General features: G+C 36.4%; 1 protein-coding gene across 2 annotated transcripts in view; it reads left to right on the top strand.

The window, feature by feature from the left end:
- CRMP (Collapsin Response Mediator Protein) overlaps nt 1-22,770 on the top strand; it is a 49,231-nt gene that overhangs the window by 12,610 nt on the left and 13,851 nt on the right. For both annotated transcript variants that reach the window (XM_053762983.1, XM_053762982.2), the window contains exons 2-9: nt 2,053-2,147; nt 16,347-16,531; nt 17,448-17,524; nt 17,948-18,148; nt 18,753-18,899; nt 19,213-19,339; nt 19,708-19,816; nt 20,034-20,182. In XM_053762983.1, coding sequence (XP_053618958.1) covers nt 2,053-2,147; nt 16,347-16,531; nt 17,448-17,524; nt 17,948-18,148; nt 18,753-18,899; nt 19,213-19,339; nt 19,708-19,816; nt 20,034-20,182 — 1,090 coding nt within the window. The remainder of the gene's footprint in view (nt 1-2,052; nt 2,148-16,346; nt 16,532-17,447; nt 17,525-17,947; nt 18,149-18,752; nt 18,900-19,212; nt 19,340-19,707; nt 19,817-20,033; nt 20,183-22,770) is intronic.

Below are 22,770 nucleotides of genomic sequence, written 5' to 3'. Positions count from 1 at the left end.
GAATGAGGAAATTATCATTCGACGTCGAATAAAATCATTACCGGTTTTATTCGACGTCGAATGATGATGAAGAGATGCGGGAAAATTAATTTCTCATAGGTTTGGATGAGTTTTTCGACTCTTATAGGCAATACGACGTAATATAAGAATAATAGTTGCGCCCACGGCTTCGCTCCCGTGGGAATTTTGGAATATAAAGTACGCTTTATTCCAGGTTATATTCTACCCGAGTACCAAATTTAATAACAATCTGTTCAGTAGATTTTGCGTGAAAGATTAACAAACTTTCGCATTTATAATATTAGTATAATGTATATCAAAATATAATAATGCTAATTTGGAAAAACTATATAAAACTAATTATAATAATTTTTAAATTTCCAAATCCACATATCCGAACCGAACCTTAACCTAGCGCGTTGTCGTAACATGACCACTGTGCTTAACTATATAGTCTCTCACCCTCAGGTAACTTGGTTACTTCCCCAGCTATAAAAGATGGGATCCAAGGTTAGTTTCGACACTTATACTGGCCGTAACTCCAGGCATGATTTTATCAGAAGTACCTGATCTTTATACTTATTACATTCCTCTCATATCGGATGGATTTTAAATCCATCCGACATGAGAGGAAAGTAATCATGTGTAAAAAATATTATGCAATTTAATACGGATAAGGTTCAAGCTCAGGAAACTTATAAATTAAGCAAACAAAACCTTGATTCACGCGATTGATATAATTCAATATATTTTATGAAAACTTCATTGGAATCTCATGGAAGTTCAATGTCACGGTTGTTTTAAAAGCAATAAGTAAAGAAATTTTATTTTTTATAATTCAAAAATATAGGTAACTTTATTTTTCCTTGATATAGGTACTCACAACACGGTACATTTTTTTTAATCTATTTATTTATGTACACAATGTAGCATGTAAATACTTTCTACTTTCATCCAATATTTTTCCGGTAGACCCGCGAAAGAAAAATGGGTAAAATGAGGCATTGGCGTGTTTTAATTAGTATTGTTTTATATACTAACAAATTAAATATCTAACCTTTCTTCTTCTAAATGTAGACTCACAAATTATAAATCATCTGTAATCCGTTTGCCGTTCCTGATATTTTATTTGGATATTTTTAATTTTGTAATTCATAATTTGATATTCGTAATTTATTTAATCTAATTCGTATTTTAAATTGCAATGCCCGACAGGATTGACATTGTACCTAGATTATAATGATTGAGGTGACTAAGTTACTGAATTACCTTACTGTACATTGTAAAATGCAATATATAATTTGAAAATTATGTAAATTGAATTGAATTAAAAATAAAAAAAATCTAATATCTATTAATATAACTTCCAGTATTCTATCGTCTCACAAATTACCTGTGTGTAGCTTTCTAAATGAGTTGTCACAAATTTGTGTCGTATTATGTTCCATGCTCGCCACTCCTCTAGCCTTGACGTACAAACATACACACATCATAAACCACTTTGACATGATTAGATTAGCCATTGAGCAAAATGGCTAGTATCTGTATACTATATGTTGTGACATAGTTGTTGGATCTTGTAACAATAGGGAGATTTTAAAAAATCCAGTACATACCTATTATAGAATTCAGGCGTATAGTATAGAAGAAATTGAGTTCCGGCTTCGCTCGAGTGATAACACCTATTCTCAGACCTAATTTCATCAAAATCAGAGGAATTTCGGAGGAGTATGTATTTATATAGTACGTTACTCTCTTTCTAAACTTGAGCAAAGGCTGCCAAAACAAAACTTGTCCCGTGTTAGTAAATTTATTGCATACCGTCCCGGTGCGATGACGCGGGTAACGCGATAAGATAATCAACTCATCATAAGGTTCGTTAAATGTTCTATGTAGCAACCGGCCGCTTGCCTGATGTCAACCCTGTTTGCATGCTGTTGTTACTTTACGTCAAGGCCACCAGATGGTAATATCGGAATCTTCAGACGACTTGAAAAGCGTGACACTTCGCTCGATAAGACAGATATAGTAAATGTGCATTTAATGTTACAGAGCTCCCAGAACCGGCTGCTCATCAAGAATGGCAGGGTTGTCAATGACGACGGGATGGAAGACGCTGACGTCTACATCGAGGACGGCATCATCAAGTAAGCTCTGGTTTAAACTAATAAGGGTTGCACCAATCAACTTTGATGTTAACTTTATCCTGCGCCCAGCTGTTTAGATAAAATGGCATTCTATGATTACAGAAACTGTAATCGACATTTTACATGTTTCGCCACCTCATACTCTAAATTACTCACTGGGAACAACATTTGCATACAACGGAACACCATCTAGCTATATGTAAATATAAGAGGAAGCTGTCTGTCCGTCCGTCTGTTGGTAAACAGTAAAAGCGAGTGTTGCAATTATCACGCGATGGTTTTTGCCCGTTTTCATTCAAACTACTTAACTCTAATAAATTCATATTAGTTTGATCACGCAACCTATTATCATGTAAGATTACGAAAAACTACTTATTACTTATAAATAAGTCACGGTAACGACAGTATTGTGGTTAGAAACAAATTTGTACACGTACCCTAAGGTTTGCAGGGTGAGAAAGGCAGTGTAAACTAAGAGCCAGGACTAATCAGCATAGCTCAGTCGTTTTGACGTCGATGGAGATTCAAAATTCAATGACAAAACCAATAATAGGGCTTGGCTCTAAGCCCCAAAGTCAGTTACCCGCGTGTGACACCCCTGGTGCGGACGTCCGTAGGCTGCGGTGACCAAACGCCATCAGGTGGGCCACATGCCTGATTGTCTGCTTGGTAGTATAAAAAAATATTCGTTGAATTCCAACTAATATTATAAAGCGAAAGTAAGTTTGTTAACTCTTCACTTCACGCTTTACCTACTCAATCAATCTGTGAAGTCCCAACTAATATTATAAATGCGAAAGTTATGAATACCGATTGTTATGAACCTTGCATACCTTGTTTGATAGCATGCTCTCCATTTAAATTTGCATATCCGTGGACGGTGAAACATGTAGGATTAAGTTTTTCTTTTAACACCACATTGTAAAAAATGTAAACTCATGTTTCAAATAAATAATCTTTGTCCTTTGTCTTGATTGTGATTGTTATGAAAATAACCTGTAAAATAACACATAGGGTACTCTTTATTATTCTGTAATTCCCACGGGAGCAAAACCCGAGGGCGCAGCTAGTTCATTATACATATAGGTAAGAGTACAGAGAAGGATATAGGCTATTCGTGGGAGATAAACGCGGGCGAAGCCCCAGGTAAAAGCTAGTCTTAAATAAATCAAAAACGTGTAAATTACTAAGTTAGGAAGTGTACAAAGTTCCGAAGAAAACGCATTGACGATCGATCAATACTTTCGCTTTTAAATGGGACTGTTACGTCGAGTGGGGTGCATGCGATGTCAGGCGACGTCGGGGCGTCTCGCCAGACTGGGGTCAGGGAAGACCTGGGTACTGTCGGGTTACCGACTTACCAAAAAAGATGGTTACAAGTATGAACTTGAAAATAAAATTATGATATTTAAGGCCTCTTCCTGATAAAATATCTGAAATATTAATATCTGATAGTGTTGAATGGGGCTATGTTAAAAATTGTTTCACAAGTGACTTAATTGTATCTGTCGGTAAAACAATTAAAATATATAATATGAAAAATATTTTAACTACTATCCATACGTTATCAATGCTTCTTAAATCATTTATAGATTATTATTTAAGACAGATGCATCTAGAACCAAAAGACGTTTCTCAATACAACTTTTTCCATTGTCCCATCTTGTTCATTCTACCCGCATACAGAGAAATTGCCTCTATACGCCGCTCATATGCATAATTTTACAGTTCAACGCATCCGGATGCACTGCACTTCATTCTATTTAATACTGCTATGTCATAGCGGTACATGGATAGAATAATAATGTCTACGGTCATAAACTGCTACAATTTAGACAAGACTTTGTTGAGATATTTAAATCTTTCTTATTAATTTTTATTTAAAAATCTTTAAATATATATAAATACAATTACTTAACGCTTTATAACCATAGATCAATTAAGAAAGAAAAAAATACCTATCCAAATTTATTGCAAATTCGCCGTTATCACCACAGCATTAAGATCTATGCAGGGTAACGTAATCGACATATATTACTAGTTTTTCTTTGCGGTAAAAATAAATGCAATAACTCATCACCCAATGTTTGAGTAAGCTAACAATAGGGGTCCATTGTGGATCGGACATTCGAATCCTCCAAAGTTTGGTAAACTGTTTATCGATATTGTATAGCCGACATAAAAAAAATTGCGTATGCCAAACGGTGGCATAGCAACCGCACCCCAATTAAATTGGAATGTATTCCCACCCTCGATCGAACCCACTACCACTGAGTCATGGGACTACTGACTCATCCGTCCCGCACGTCTGGAAATAGATCTAGCAGATGCTAAGAATCTAGATAGCTTGTTTACCAAGATCAAGGTCGAAAAAACGTGAGAGAATAATTTAATAAAGGTTATTCGATATGTATGTTCGCAATAATAGTATTTCTCTTTCATCCTCGCGTGTTTCCGGCTACATTCACGGGTGTGACGCTCCGAAGCCTAACCAAAAAACTGGTTTAGGTGTGATACGACCACTAACACTGGTGTGAGGGTTCGATGGAGTCCTTATGATTCGCCTGTATGATACCAGCTGTGTATATGTACCAGGGTGCAGGGTATGTGTATAGAGACTTAAAAGCAGCGAGAAAATCATCTATCCTACTAATATTGTAAATACAAGGGTTTGTGAGGATGTGTGTATGTATGTATGTTTGTTTGTTTGTTACCCTTTCACGCAAAACCTACTGAACGGATTGTTCTGAAATTTGCTACATGTGTAGATAGAATATAACCTGGAATAACACATAGGGTACTTTTGTCCCGCAATTCCCACGGGAGCGAAGCCCCGCAGCGCAACTAGCCTTTCATATATGGATAACCCTATTAGACCTAAACTCACGTAAGTTAAAGTTATACGCTCGTATATTTTGTCACCGATTATGACAAATTGATCTATAAAATCGACGACTGTATAAGATACGTTATAAATTTATTAGAAAATGACCGTCTGAAAATAGAATAGCCACGTGTGAAGACTGTAGAATAACATGTTAGACTGTAGTTTACTGTGAGTTTACTAACTACTAACTATTGAGGTCGTGCGTAGGGTTGACAAATTCGGTTTCAAATTGATTTGAAATATGGGAAATTTGCATAATTGATTCGAAGGAGGAAAAAAATCATCGGAAAGTAATAAAATATAACCTAAAAGCATATTTCGTACTAATATTATCAATTACCAAAATATTTTCTCATTATCCTTAGTTGAATGATGTACTGAGAATATAATATACCTATTTGTAAGAAGAAACTAAAACTGCAATTACATTTTATTGACGTTTGTCTACCAAAGCAAGACCTCAGCAAAAACAGGACTTTCTCTTCTCATAATGAAGACAATTGCTAAACAATTAAGAGTATATGTGATTTTGCTTTTAAAAAACCCTGCCAGTTACACAACGCTCGGGTCAAGCACCTGCTCGCTCCAATTAGTGACGTCTTTATTGTTTCGCCACAGGGCTGTCGCGTTCTTGTTTTAATTAAACATTTAAAGATCGTATAAAGGTTTATTCTTTTTCTTTAGTCAGTTTAGTGATGTCTTTTATAGTTTTTTAAGGTCTGATGTTTCATTATAGGGTTGTCACTTTGTGGTTTTGAAGTGAAAACTTCTTTAGCGGCGTTGTGCACTTTTTGAAACTTGCACTTGCACTTTTTTTTCATTTAGCGGTACTATTTGTGACGGGTAAAAAATATGTTAAACTCGCTAACTTAATCTTTAGTCAGTTTAGTGATGTCTTTTATAGTTTTTTAAGGTCTGATGTTTCATTATAGGGTTGTCACTTTGTGGTTTTGAAGTGAAAACTTCTTTAGCGGCGTTGTGCACTTTTTGAAACTTGCACTTGCACTTTTTTTTCATTTAGCGGTACTATTTGTGACGGGTAAAAAATATGTTAAACTCGCTAACTTAAAATTAGTGAGGCGTCAAAAATGCACACCGTTAATATTCCAAGTTTAATTTCTGCCGGCACTCCCCGACTGCAGCCCGTTTTTATTTATTTTAACATTGATTTACTTGATTTCCTCTGATATATTCCCGTTTCGACAACCCTATAACTTTGCACACGCATAATACTCTACCATTGACTTGACTCCCTTTTTTAATTAAAACCTGTATGTACTCTTATATTCTACCATATCATTTACCTCACATAGCGTGCGTGCCTCTCATAAAAATAGCCCCAATTGAAATGAATAGCGGCGTTTCTAGAACTGATTCTTGATTCTATTCGGGTATATACTATGTATAGTCTGTATATGGGTATATTTCCGTCTTCTTGCTTATTCAAAATTAAATTTGGGACAGTTCCGATTACCATTTTATGCCACACCGAGCATTCTCTCATTCGGAGCTGTGTCTCCCAAAGCCCAAGGTCGGCGTGAAAAATCAACCAAGATTTTAAAGATTTGGCTATGCTTGTACAACCGGCGTCCCCAATTGACAGATGTTAAGGCATGTGAGTGGTCCTTTCCAGGCACCACACGCCACACGAACTACATGGAATAAAAATGTCGTCATTACGTCAACCAACAAGTATAAGAGTAGTTACATAACTATATAAAATCCTTTTTATTATTGAACATAAAAACACGTGTTAAAACACACGTCAACACGCCAAGTCGATCTATTTATTTGAAACCTAAAAGATTTTTAATATTGTAATAATAACTTAAGACAGACGGTCCCTTAAGTAGGGATTAAATAAATTAATTGACTTGGTATTACATGGATCTCACAACTTTTGACGGTAGAAAAACTGAGCTGCGAGTCTTGGGTTTTTTACAGCATGTTTTTGATGGCATCGATATCTTCTTCTTCCCTTTGATATGAGAATTTGCTTGAAAACCAACCCTATGTAATGATTACATTTTCCTCTATAACTCGATCTCCGTGTGCAGCCGTACACATCAAGCACAATATTTCCCGTATTACGGTAAGCATTATTTCATATATTTACTGTTGCGTACTTTATCATAGCTAACTGTAACACCACTATTATCTCTAATACCTTGTTAGAGCCATTTTACTGTGTGTTGTATTCGTTTAACACCAATATTTAGTACCTAACCGTTATTAGCTAAAAGGTAAACTTTATGCCTTATCGTGTGAAAATTAAAGAATTCTTGTTTAATTTATTTCAATGATACAAGTTAGTTAACAAAAGAACAATAATTAAAAATTTTTTGAAGCGGTGGTGGTGTAATGGTTAAGACGCCCGCCTGTGAATCGAGTCCCAGGTTCGAATACTACTGTGCCACATGAGCTTGTATATCAATCTGACTTATATGTAGTAGTTTTCATCGACCACCACTTGCTTCCGGTGAAGGAAAACATCGTGAGGAAACCTGCACACTGGTTGATTATTATTAACTTGTGTGTGAAATGGAGAAGGCAATGGAAAACCACTCCATTAATAATGCCAAGAAAGTTGTTGTGTGTATTTTATTCCACGTAATGACCACGACACTCAGCCATGAGGAATGTCGTATTCCTCATGGCTGAGTGTCGTGGTCATTACGTGTGAAGTATGAAGAGATTTATTGGATAAATTTATTATTTTTATTTTTATTATTGATTTATTTGGATTTATTGAGCAACTCCTACAGCTGATGCGTAGAAAACAATGGCCACTAGTCTACTGTGACCACATTGTATTGTAGAAAATTATAATACTTTCTACCAAAATCCATATATTATCTGTTAAAATATTTTTCTTAAATTTTCGCTTAGAAATAAAAGAATTTAATTAAAAATGGGAGGTGGCGCTTTTGTGCAGTTTTTAAACAACAATGACACGTTGCTCACTTCTATTCATTTATCAAGTCTTATTTTATAAAAGTAGTACTCTTTTTCAGGTAATTGCTGAGGAAGTGGTATGATTAGTAATGAATGTTATTTAGAATCATTTAGGCAAACATCCTTTGTCTGACGACCTCAGTGGCGCAGTGGTAAAGTACTAGCCACTGAACCGAGAGGTCCTGGGTTCGATCCCCGGTCAGGTCATGATGGAAAATGATCTTTTTCTGATTGATCTGGGTCTTGGATGTTTATATGTATTTATAAAATATGGTATCGTTGAGTTAGTATTCCATAACACAAGTCTCGAACTTACTTTGGGGCTAGCTCAATCTGTATGATTTGTCCTAATACATTTATTTATTTATATTTATTATTTATTTGTATTATTGAAAACCATTATCTATTGCGTGTAACTTATCAATTATTGGTTTATAATTTGTTCGTAAATATTTGTTTCTTATCAAGTAATGGTACTGCTAATACTGGCGTCAGATTTCATTTAAGTAGCCTAAATGTCTTAGAACAAGATAAAATATATTTTAAGTTAAAGTAAATATATTTTGAGTAGTAAAATTACTCGTAATTTTCATGAATCAAACCCTAGTGAGGCGTAAAGTTATTCTAAGTTCAGAGTAATGTTTGAAAACGATTTGGTCTATTTCCTCTATGATTTAGAATCTAAAATATGGATGAAATGGACCATATCTCGATTCAAAGCAATATGGAGCAGTTTTGCTGTAAAACGATAACAAAATGTCGTGTTATCGCGAATTTCCGATAGTCACTTGCAGTCGACTCGAACGGAAACCTCGAAGTACTTACCAGTGCATACTTTTTCCATTATAGTCTTTAGTGAGTTAAATAATTTATTATATATAGATAAGTAACTGCGCCCCGGGGCTTCGCACTCGTAGGAATTTCGGAATGAAAAGTACCCTATGTGTTATTCCAGGCTATATTCTACCCATGTACCAATTTCATAACAATCCATCCAGTAGATTTTGCGTGAAATAGTAACAATCATACACACAAACATATACATCCACACAAACTTTCGCATTTATAATATTAGTAGGATAACATGATAGTCGACTTCGATATCTGCAGTTCATTACTGCAATAAAGCTGAAGTTGCAGTTTCATGATTTTGAAATATTAATATTTTCCTATCGCTCCTAGACCGACCAGATTCCACCGGAATGAAAATGGTTACATTGTTAATTACTTGTTAAAATTACCCTGTTTTAACATTTAGTCTAGATTTTAACGAACATCAATCAATCAAGATTTATTTGCAAGAATACAGTGTGAATATAGGAGCATAGTACATAGGAGAAACATTGTATTCCATTTACCTTGCAGTAAGTAAGGCATGAATTTAAGTTAAAATTAAAATGTAAATCCAACACGCTGATTTTTCATGAATGAGTAACAAACATTTATCCATTCATTCTCATTCAGTATTAGTAGGATTAGAAGTATCGGTTTCGGTTCATGAGTTTCGAAAGAATTTCAGTCACAAAACAACTCAGCTCTCGTTGCATTTCTCCGATAAGCCACGAATATATCTAGATTTCCACTTATCAGACACTTTATCGGCTGACACAAGTCGCAGATAATGGCGAGAGCGATCAATACAGTTAGCCGGCTTCGGAATAGTCTAGAATCTAGATTTTCTACACGACTTTTGATTTTTATACTTTATATAGGTATGCATGTCACACATTCTTTAAAATTTAAATAATGCGATATAAAAAACACGAGCGGGAATCGAACCTACGCCACTGCAAATCCGAAACAGTGCTCCTAACTTTAATATTATATTATATTTAGACGACCAATGTGAGAAGAAATTCCGTAACTTATCTTTGTGAATGCAAATAAATATTTCATGGCTCGTGTTGTTTAGTCAAGACTACAGTCGACAACGACCCTTATTACGTAGATAATAGTCGCCAATTTGTTACGAATCTTGATAAATTATCTGTTGACTGTACTTTTTATTGTTCCTAAACCAAATTTTTAACTGCGTCAGCGCATAATATCTTACACAACCTATATTCAAATATACCTTCCACACATATCATTCCCTTTACTATCGTCTTTCGTCTTTGACTGTACCTAACTGGCTGATCTAAACTAGAACATGATATAGTTGTCTCTGTCAGTCTTCCCAACAAAGGCTGATCGTCATCGACCCCGGCATGGGGGCCACAATAACTATTTTCCCATTGAATGCGTATCACAACGGTGAATTACCGTACATGTGACTGGCTTGGCATCATCCTTCAGTACATGCACGTGGGGTATTGGCGTATCAAGGTCAATAGACCCTACACAGCTGATCGGAACGTTTTCTTAATTATCTGTGTTACATATTACATACGACGCATTACTACGCCGTCTGAAGTAGACAGCAAAGGCTGGAACAAAATTCTGAAGCTATCTTAGTTGTTCCAAGCTATCTTAGTTGTTCCAAGAAAATTAAGAAATAGACGCGAATGTACTTATGTAAAACAATGCTACACTTTTCGGCCGTTGCTCCTTTGAAATCATTCTTCTTCTATACCTGGAAACAATTACAAAGTCATAATTAGTACAGTCAACAAAATGTATGTTTATACCGTGGCGAAATTGCAATGATTCAGATAGACTCGTGTACAGTCGACCGCACACAAATTACTCTGTATAGATCTTTATGACAAAGAAATATGGATGAATTTGCAACGAATTTGGGTAAGATGATTGTGATGCTGACTGTAAATTAGGACTTAATTCGGAGACTTGTTAATTATCTCGCAATCAAGTTACACATTCACGTCAACGACCCTTGCAGACGTAACCAGAGACAATGAAATCTGTTATGACTTATTTCCTCAATTCCCGTGTTTGGGCATGCCATCACAATGCAATTTCTTCTAGCAAATAGCGAAATGTCGTGCTCGCGTGTTGTGTTGCGTCGGGATTCTATTCTGATGGACGTCGAATGTGAGTTATAATTACAATGACTTAAATTCATGCATCGATAGAAACTACAAAATTTAGACATATATTATTTTGAAATGTCTCGTCATCGTTCACATATCGCCAATCAACTTAATTTGCTTAGTTTTGTAGTAATGTGCATTGTCATATTCAAACTGAGCAATGTGTGTGTGATTGTGTTGAATATTATAATATTTCGCGAATTTGCAGTTATCTTATTGGTCTCTCACTAATAAACTAATTACAAATTACATAAAATATTGCTACTAAAACTGAAATAATAACTTGACTGCGTATCCTCCTAGTTTTAATAGGAAAATAAATGTCATTCGAATAAATAAATAATAGAAACCTCATAATGTTGCGCTATAAACAGAAAATTAATAATCTCATAAAAGTTATATCATTCCAAAAGCGGCAGCACCAACAAAAATATATATCGAATTGATTTCAGATCGTAAACGAGAATAGCCCTCGTTTGGTTGGATTGATCAACGCGTAGTGCGTACGCGCACAGTCATTTTATATATGGAAAAAATGGGATAACATTTTTTTACTCGACTATGGCAAAGCGAAAAGGAGCTATTATTTACAATCATGCAGGGGTAACCAAGCGATTTAGACGCTTACAGAAATATGGAATTGAATGGCCCATAAAAATGGAAGAAAATTTAATTATCATCATGCAGGGGTAACCAAGCGATTTAGACGCTTACAGAAATATGGAATTGAATGGCCCATAAAAATGGAAGAAAATTTATATTATTCTGAAAACAGATCCTTCTATTGATATGTTCATAGTTACTCACGGGTCATTTTATTAACGATATCTTTAGTATTATTATATATCGCGTCCTATATTGAGCACTTTGACTCGATTACTTATGTCCGAATAAAAGTCGCATAACACAAGAATAGCCACCATATAGCGTCGCACACGCACAATCATCGCTGTTGAGATTGTAATCGTTAACTTTATTATTATCGTGTTCGTTATCGATTTCCTAAGGCAAGTAAGGTTAACGACACAGCCTACCCAAATTATTTTCAGATTTTATTGTACTTAGTAGGTAAATAGTTTAAAGATAGCCCCCTTATCCCGTCTCATGTCGGCGTCATGTCTTACCATGACTCCTCTAGAGGAGGTATTAGAATTTTCTTATCGGGTCGGGAGGTTCCCTCTATTGTGGTTGAGCTTCGCGATGGCTGACTCACGCGTCAACTAGTGAACGGGTGCTGCCGGGAGGAACTGGTCAGCTCGATCTTTTATTAAAAGTTTTTTTTTGTTTGGTTAATTATACATATATATATAGGTATATATATTTTCCTTTCATCAGCACTTGATCACAATCATAATATGTTTCAGTATACCTTTTGACCATGTACTTTATTGTGTACTTACATTGTACTATTACTGATAAAAAATTATACATCAATTTATATTTAAAAATGGTAAGCCCTTCTGGCATAATAGGGAACCAACACTGTTTGAATGAGTTTCTTTCGGCATTTCTTCTCAGCAGTGGTCGTTCCGAAATGCTAATAGTTTGTAGCTTTGGTAAACATCTTTTAATTTAGAACATGACGTGAAAAAGTGCCTGTGAAGGCCTAATTTCTGAATAAATGATTTGATTTTGATTTTGATCTTACTTCTTCTATTGTTATCGCATTCACATATTCACCGGCCCTTCTAGCATTATAGAGACCAACCCTGTTACGAGTTTCTATCGGAAATTCTTCTCAACAGTGGTCGTTCCGAAATGCAAGTAGTTTGTAGCTTTGGTATATTTCTAAATAAATGATTTGATTTAGATTTTGACACAACTATCATCGCATTTGGCTGATGTTTTAACGTTTTCAACTCCAAAAACTCGGACTCGCTCGTCTGACCCGACACATTTGATATTTCCCAAAAACTATGCATTAGTATAGCATAATGTTTATCTATCGACTGTATGTGGCAGTAACAGTGACGGAATTGCAATGAATTTGGGTATGAATACAAGCTGTTCACTGTGCCGCATCATACGAAGAGCTCAAATAAAAGTGAAATCTAATCTATTGGTCGTATATTTGCAGTTATCATCGTGATGCAATGTCCAATCGTAGGCGTGCAGTATTGATGTTTTGTCGCTTTTGCATTGGAAATGGCACAATCTTGACAATAAAGTATTACATATCAAAGTGGACTAAGAGAACTATGGGTTACAATTAATCCTAACTATCCTAACTAATATTATAAATGCGAAAGTAAGTTTGTTTGTTGTGCATACATGTAGTTTGAAGAATAGAAGAAGAAGGACGAGAAAATCGGTCCAGCGGTTTAGTCGTGAAAGCGGAACAGACAAACAGACAGATTCCCAGTTGTAAAAAAACTTTAGAGCAATATCACGTGAAAGCTGTGAACGAAATGTTTTACTTGGATCAGATAAAAGTTAAAACAAAAAGAAAGTGTTAAACAACGGTTAAACACTAAATAGGTACACTTCCTATGTGAGTACAAAATATTAAACAGCCGCATTCACACTGGTCGAGTAATGAGGCAAGTGAATAAAGATATGTCTATAAATTTATTATAGAAATGTACCTGTGATTTAATGTGAGTCGGTTTATTTGTGTTTTTACCAGACTACTCGACCTACCCGACCCGGCAAGGTAAGGGTAATTGATATTCATTTCCGATCTAACCCTCGGTCGAAATCAGCGCAATTTTTTTTTTGTGAATTATTTATGTCAGTGCAAGTCGCTTATGCGAGTAATGACACAGAATAGTGCCCGTGATTCACCCAGGTGAAGTTACCAGGTGGACAACAACAGACGACACCCGAATAGATTGAATAGTTGAATAAATACATCTCTCAATCGTTTTTAACTCGTGCACGACTAGAACAGTGTGCAGTTAAGTAAACCTTACGAGCCGTGAGATTTTTACGACTTCATACTTATATTAACAAAGACAGATTAATGAAAAGGGAAAACTTAGCCTTTCTCTTATTTTAGAGAAATTCTTAAGTTGACAATGTAACAGTGAATACATTTTATACGAAAATTATGAACTTAGTTGCTTTCTTCTTGTGAATATACCTTTAGATCTAGATTAATTTGAAACATTAGTTCATTCAAGCAATGCATTTTAGTGTCTCTGATCTGAGACTTTTCCAGTAATTTCCTCAGCCTTTGAGCTTCACCCAGTGTCCGCTTTTCTACACCTTCGCTTCCATTTTGCACGGAATTGTATTCGAATCACTATCACTCTGACATCAACTGAGAAATCGACTCGGTATTCAAAGAACGGCAAATCGATGTTACTATCATATCGATACTAGGAAGCCGATTCGATAAAACTGTCTTTAAAAGTAACGGCAACTGTGGCTGGTAATAATAAGCCAAAAACGGGGTGATATAATCTGTTTTGACGACGCATCGGCACGTACCATAAACATTTCAAAAGATCGAGCGTGGATGTCGTGTCGTCGTCGGTTGTCACAACTAAATTTAATATTTAGTTAACCAATATTCTCAGAATTTAACTATTTGGTGTTTCTTGCGCCGCTTCTTCACCTCCGCTTTAGATAAATAGATGCAAGTTAAGAAGCTTAAAAAACAAATCTTTGGTTATTATTTTGCTATTGGATCATGGAAATATATTTTAAATTAATTATGTAGAAACTGTTGCAGTAGGTACACTACATAAAAATTGGTCTTTTGTTATGGATTTTAGTTTTGCAAACACAAAAGCCATTTGTCAAAAGAAAACAAAATTGCCATGACGATATCCGTTTATTTTGTATGAAAAAAAAATACGCAATTCATTCCTCCTGTAGGAATGAATTGCGTATTTTTTTTCATAGGTGTGGACGGATTTTTTGCTATAGATATGGAAAAAACATAGTATTCAATTCATATCAACTAATATAAAAAAAAGTGAAATAGTAAAATTCCATTAAAAAATAATTAATCTCAGTCCGTTTTAGTTAGTTTTTTTAGATGGTGGAATCGGTTAATTAATAACCAGATTCCAGTCTAATTTGTATGTTTTCCAATAATTTATGTAACTAATTATCTCCTCTCTTTTGAAGTTTAAAAATATCCGGAATCTTCCCCTATAAGTTGTTCGAAAGATTGGATGGCTGTTCTATTTTAATTAATTTTGTATCTATAGTCCTGTACTATTTAATCCTCTATAATCCATTAGGTGGTTTTTATAGTGGATAAGAGGTTATTTGTCTATGTGCAAAAATAGTTTTAAAACAATCACTTTATTGCCACACTTAGTATTACAATACTTTAACATATTATAATATAATATTTATTTTAGTTTTAGAGATAAATTTTGTAATAGAATGATATGATAATGAGCCTTATAAAAATAGAAATTTTACAATTTCAATTGTAATTTTTTTGCAATTTATTTTATGATTTCAAATTAAGAATATCTCTGGAGAACAAGAAACTCATCTCATCAGAAAAGGAAACGGTTCCGAATTCAAATTAGGAATTTGAATTGAGAACGCAGACGCGTTCCATAGAGCACATTCGAATGCGTGGCGTGCGCCGGATGCTCTAATGCGGTAACTACTGCTTCCGTCAATGCCCGTGCCTAAATTGGGTGACGATTTGATTTGCACTAAAACATAGTTCTTTGACACCAGAAGTACCTACAATACTATCACGTCTTTATCCCTTGCGGGGAGACCGAACCACGAGTCGCTATTTTGATGGATAGTAAGGGTAATTTGATTTTGTTATACACATTACATATATCACATCGATTATGAGAATGTATTTCCCTTGATTATCTTTTACAGTTTTGACGAAAAGAGAAGCAGTCGTTATTTTTAATGGGTGTCCCTTAGCATTTCATGAAATAGCCCCAGACAATCATTATTAAAATAGCGATATACAACAAGGTTCCCGCATCACTAAACCGAGGTTAATCAAATTCTTAACCCCAATATAACGCGTTTCGTTAAATCAATGTTAACAATTGGCTTTATTAAGTTGATGTTATTTAACCGTGAAATGAAACGCGCCGGTCCCAATGAGTCAGCATCCTTATTTGAAAATTATGGAATTCCTATTTTAAAATCATTGTTTTTTTTTGACTTCACGATACTTAAGGGTTTCACCTCTTTCTGATAGAATAGAATATTACAATCTAAACTGCTAAATAAATCAGACTAAAGTAATTAGCCAGTTAGCCCCATCCAACAAAAAACTAAATTTTAACGTTCTCAAATACCTCACACATCGACATGGTGGAATAAAGAAACTCGTATATACTTACAAACATACATGACCCCTGAAATCACAACACTCCCATGTTTTGAGCACTCGCGTAGATAATAACACTAACCTATCGTTTCCAGACAAGTGGGTCGCAACCTGATCATCCCAGGTGGAACCAGGACAATCGATGCGACCGGCCTGCTGGTGATGCCCGGGGGCATTGACCCCCACACGCACTTCGAGCTGGAGATGATGGGTGCTAAGACCGCTGATGACTTCTACAAGGGCACCAGGGCGGCTGTAGCCGGAGGGACCACCACTGTCAGTGAGTATCAGGGTTTTTTGACGACCTCGGTGGCGCAGTGGTAAAGTGCTTCCCTCTGAACAGAGGGGGGTCGGGTCACGATGGAAAATGATCTTTTTCTGATTGGCTCGGGTCTTGGATGTTTATCTATATATATGTATTAGTTATAAAATATTGTATCGTTGAGTTAGTATCCCATAACACGAGTCTCGAACTTTCCTAATATGTTTATTTATTATTTTGTAAATAAGTTTTTTTTTACAAAAATGCATTTTTGACACATGCTTTTATTATTGTAAGAGATCTTATTGCTTTTCATGCGTGAAACGAAAAAAATAATGTCCGTGCAGTAAATCGTTGAGGAGTTCCCACGTGTGGTGCCGTTCCTGAATACACCATGCATGAGCTCATCATAATAATTCATTATCATCCAAACTAAACGTGTATACAAAATTTCAGCTCAGTCGGTTGAAAATAACTGCTTCAAACTTGAGTTGAAAGATTCCACCCGAGACAGAGAAGGGACATAGCGACATACATAAAAGCTTGTAAAAAATATGTTAAGCCCTCCTGGCATGATGGTGACCAACACTGTTCAAATGATTTTGTTTCGGCATTCCTTCTCAGAACTGGTTGGTAAGTGTACAGTCAACAGCACATCAACCTACCCAAATTCATTGTAATCTCGTCGCTGTTACAGCACCGTTGAGGTTCATGCAGGGTAACTTGATGTGCTGTTGACTGTACTATGGGAAAAGACCCTAGGGAACAAAGCCGGCAACATATGTGACTCTTATAGAGTTGTTTATTTTTGTCTACGGCCTGCGGTATTTGCTTACCATCAGGCAACGCACATTCGCGCACGCTACTTTGTCTACTAAACTTTAACAACTCACTGTACCAAAAGCTGTACTCATATAACAAAACTTAATTTCAGTCGACTTCGTCCTCCCCCAAAAAGGCCAATCTCTCATCGAAGCTTACAACAACTGGCGCCAGAAGGCTGATGGAAAGGTAGCTGTGTACTTTTTTTAAATCAAAATATTAAAATGGCGAACAGCGGGTGGCGTTTGTCCCATTTTTAACACTTGGAAACTGGGTACAGAAAATGAGGTAAGCCTACATCTACTTCTAGAGGAGCTTAGGGCAAGCGGTAAGATATGGATGGAAAGCACCAGAGATAGTTTAGGTATAAATGGAAAGAGAGTGGGTGGAGTCGCTTTCAGCTTTCTGTCTGTCCCTATCTATGCTTTTAGATCTAACTTAACTAAACTATGCAACATATGATAAGAGATGACAATAGATGTTGATGCTTGGTTTTTTCTATAGTGTGATTCCTGAGGAAGGTTCAGGTATATAATTTATTATGGTTCCACCCGAGCGAAGCCGGGACGGGCCGCTAATTGCTATATACAAAAATCAAATTTGACTTTCCAGGTCTGTTGTGACTACAGTCTACACGTTGGCGTGACGTGGTGGTCTCCCTCTGTCAAGAAAGAGATGGAACAACTCACAGGAGAGGAGTACGGAATCAACTCTTTCAAGATGTTCATGGCATACAAAGATACTTGGATGCTTAATGATTATGAACTCTATCAGGCCATCGAGACGTGTGCCGAGTTGAAGGCTATTCCTCAGGTGAGTAAATAAACGAAATCATTTTTTCCTCCTTCTCAACTAGTCATGAATCGACAATTTCGATGACGTCTGAAGAGCCATTAGATAGCGTCTACTCGTGAACGGATGCGGCCAGGTGGAACTGGTCAGCTCGATTATTATAATTTTTTTAAACTTGAGGTTGTTTGCCTTCTCTCTCTCTCTCTCATCTTGGCGTATTCTGGTTGCTTACACAGATGTTGAACGCCGGAGCCAAGGTCCGCTGTTTGCCTTCTCTATAACTGTGTAACTAGTAGTGTACTGGAAGAAAGTGGTAGTCTATTAGACCATCACTTGTGTTTGACGTCTAATTGGTCTTTATTAATTTAATTCGCCCAGACGAGACGCTAAGAAGACTTATTCATAAACCAACTCGATGATTAACATGTTCACTATTAACGAAGCAATGTAACAATATGTTAATATGCAATATGCTAATAGTTTTCAAAGACTTCAATAAGTCTTAGATCAATACGACTCAATCCTCTGAGTTTTAGATCAATATAACTCGGAGGATTCGAACCAACTTAGACTTGGCCATCATGTCTTTACTCACCATTCCCGACACAAAACTTGATATTTTCAGGTCCACGCAGAAAACGGGCACATCATAGCCAGGAACACCGAAAAATTGCTGGCTAAAGGTATCACGGGGCCTGAGGGACACGAGATGTCCCGCAACGAGGAGGTGGAAGCCGAGGCCGTCAACAGGGCGTGTGTCATTGCCAACCAGGTAGGCATCTCAAAAACTGTTTGTTATATTAACTCAAAAATTAGACGAAGATTTCTAGATAAGAAACTTTGTTTCCAAAACTATGAAAAATAAATTTAAATAATCTATTTTTTTTCGCCCTGCGTCACAACTTTGAAATATATCGAAAATTTGCTATCGATACCACCAAGTAAACGGTACTGATTTAAAATCAATTTAGTCGAATTTGCTTTTGCTATATGCCTAACTTGTCACAAACTGACCATGAATTTCATATAGTATTAAGCCGTAATTCTTCAATTACTAATGCAAATCATTTCTCTTTCTTCTCCAGGCGAATTCTCCACTGTACATAGTCCACATGATGTCAAAGAGCGCCGTGCAGGCTCTGCAGACCGCGCGACAGAGACAGCGACAGCCGCTGTATGGTGAAACACTAGCCGCCACAATTGGCACTGATGGTAAACTAACCCTATGTGCTATTTCAGATTGACTGCCCGTGCAACTTGTTTCATCCATCCAATAGACTTCACCATATCGACTACCAAAACTTATTCATCAAATCTTATCTGTATTTGTATTATTTTTAAAAGGTGGGTTATGTATATCTCGAAAACTGTGGCTGTGACTGTGGCAACAAATTCCGGGGCCAGCGCAGAAATAACCTTTAAATTTTAAGGTTCGGTTCTGAATTTATAACCGGCCGCCTGTTTGACGTCAACCCTCCTCCTGTCCTTGAGTCGCCTCTACGGAAGGATATGGAGTGGTCCAATTCTAGGACGGAACCACAAACGACAGACTTTAACGAATATTGTATTGTATCTTCCAGGCAGCCACTACCGTAACGCGTGTTTCCGTCACGCGGCGGCGCACGTGCTGTCGCCGCCGCTGCGCCCCGACCCCGACACCCCGCAGGCCATGCTGGAGGCTCTGGCTGAGTAAGTACCAAATCAAAAACAAATCATTCATTCAGAAATTAGGCCTTCACAGGCACTTTTTACGTCATATATATTATATATATATATATATATATATATATATATATATATGTAACATTAGTATATATCAAACAAATGTGGATACATTTGTATGATATACGAGTATACCACCAGCTACATATACATACAAATATACATATATTGAATGTATTAACAGTGACCAGCTACAGCTGATTGGCAGCGACAACTGCACCTTCCATGAGAAAGACAAGGAGTTGGGGAAGGACAACTTTGCCAAGATCCCTAACGGAGTGAATGGAGTGGAAGACCGCATGGCCATTCTCTGGCAGAAGGCTGTTAACACTGGTCGGTATTATAATAGGTTAATACGTATTGTCTCTCACGCTATATGTGTTTTATTTTCGCTTAAAATAAAATTTTACGCCAGCTCTACACAGTTTACCAAACTTTGGCTGAAAAACCTTCAATGTATATATATTGAGGGTTTTTCATTGCGGTAAATAAAAGCGCTCATACTAAATAGGTACGCAATGTTCACGCATTCGCGTCGGCATGTGTTTGAGTTCGGCGACAGTGTGGAGCTGGCATTACATTTTGAAGATACTAGGATTTGACCTGACTCAAATAAAAATTCCTTTGGGTATGCTTTTGTTCTCAAGGCTTTCCTATCCCCATAGCCTCTTACGAAGATGTGGAGTTGTTATCGTCTAGGTATGCTGATTGTAGAAGTAGGTTAGGTCACAGATTAAATAATACCCAACTTCATACAAGAAAAAGACGCCTCAAAAATAACCAATAGTAGTAATCTATTTTTAATTAAATATTGGCACCGCCAGGGGCAGCACTGAGATAGTCTCTGATGCAAGCATAAGTGACAGCATGCGCTACTTGTCATAAATAAATTATATTTTATCCATAGATGGCGTTTAGGTAAATTGCAGATTGTACTGAGGATCAACCTAACGAGAGCTGTCGAACAGATTTGACAAGGAAATGGCTTTTTGAAATGTTTCCGATTTTGGTTACTGGGTCAAGTATCCTTGTCATTCTATAACTAAAGAACCAATGCTTTGTCACTCCAAAATTGACAAATCTTCCTTTATAATTTTATTAATTTTAACTAGACTAGTGAAGAAAATAAAACTTGTTTGTTGCATCGCACGCAAATAGTCAATTTTGTATCAGCTACTTTGGCGCTTTCGACAAACATTGTTGGTTTTTTATTGCGCTAAATAAAAGCACTAATAGGTACAAACTATCTACGCAATATTTATGCATTCTCGTCGGCATCTGTCCAAGTTCACCGATAAATGTAGCCGGCACTAGGTGTGCGCACAAAGACCAAATACCTAACATATTCTATAGACGGCTGCAAGTGTAAGTGTGTAAGATTTCCATACAATAATCCGGCTAATTCATACTTCCATACTACTTACTAATTTTATAACGAGAAAAGATTTGTATTTTTTACTTTTTGTTTATAATGAATAAACCAAAAAAATTTTTTGGACCGATTTTGATGAAATTCGAAAAACAGAGGATAGATGCAACGTTTCGGAGTAACAGACAATTTTTTATGGTTTTACCCGAACGAAGCCGGGACGGGCCAATAGTCTCATAGGGAGAGGCAGATTGGGCCGGGCACGTGACGAGGGACAAATGCCGTCAGAAGCGCTGTTTCGTTCTTCTCTTATAATACACACATCTCTTTCTTTCTTTCTCTATTACGGGCATGCATAAACGTGCACACACACACCGCAAACTGTTGTGTTTCTATCTCTTTTCACCATTACGGAATGCTAAAAAGAGATAGAAATACATTCGTTGGCACTTGATTTGATAGTAGGTCTGTGCAGTAGGTAGGTAGGTAGGTAGGTAAGTAAAAAAATTCTCTCGGCGGCAGTCGGCATGGACACGGAGCAATGCGGTCAAGGTTATCACTACAAAACCTACTGAACTTTTAACTAACATTTTTTTAAATTACGTATCTAAGTATGTATCATACCTTTAGACCTGTGCCTATAGGCAGGCATCCAACTAACATTATAAACGGAGTTTTTGAGAATATATATTTGTTACACTTTCATTTAATTACTAGCCTTTGCCCGCGGCTTCGCCCGCGCAATTTCCCACGGGAACAGTTAGGTACCTACCCTATGCCCGTCTCAGTACTTCAAACTATTATTACTAGATTGGTTGAGTTACTGGGGTATTAGGTATGCAATCTGTGGTTAAGTAGACAGCGTGAAGAGGTACAGGTATATTAGCTGTGATATTAGTAAAAGCAAGTAAGATAATTAAGAAATAGAAATTAATTTTAAAAACCTAATATAGGTACCAACCTTGGTAAGAATTTGGCACACTATGTACCTACCTCAGTAGGCGTTGTTGCCACATTGAAAGTTTTTTTCATTCATCGTTTTGTTCCGCGCTACCACCGCTCTCCCGCGCCCGCGCACAAGTACAGTCAATAACACAGCACATCAACATAACTAACGAGATGTGGGTGAGAATCACGAGATGCATTGAAATCCGTCAAATTGGTTGGTGAACCAAGTAGAGTAGTTTCAAGTTTCAAAATCATATATAATGACTTATATGTGATTTTGATCTGAATACCCCATTTTTCAAGTAACGGGGTACTTGGAGATTGGGTTATATGGACAAAAAGTACTCCCAAAGCATCCCGAAATAGTTTACTTGGTCTTACCTACGTATTTTGTTACTGTGTTTGAAAGTTTTGAAACACATTTTTTTGTAAATATGTCAAGTTAAGAGTAGTAATGCATCGGTCAACATATAACTCAAAAAAAAAAAACCACGCTCTAGGCAATAGGGCAAGTTAAAGCGCAATAGGGTTGACAAGGTCAGAAAAAAAAAATGTATAATCTAGATAAAATAGATATATTTAGGATCATTATGATATATCATAG

Source organism: Plodia interpunctella, chromosome 23 (assembly GCF_027563975.2).
Source record: "Plodia interpunctella isolate USDA-ARS_2022_Savannah chromosome 23, ilPloInte3.2, whole genome shotgun sequence".
NCBI lineage: Eukaryota > Metazoa > Arthropoda > Insecta > Lepidoptera > Pyralidae > Plodia > Plodia interpunctella.
This window is presented reverse-complemented; position numbering and strand designations above follow the sequence as displayed.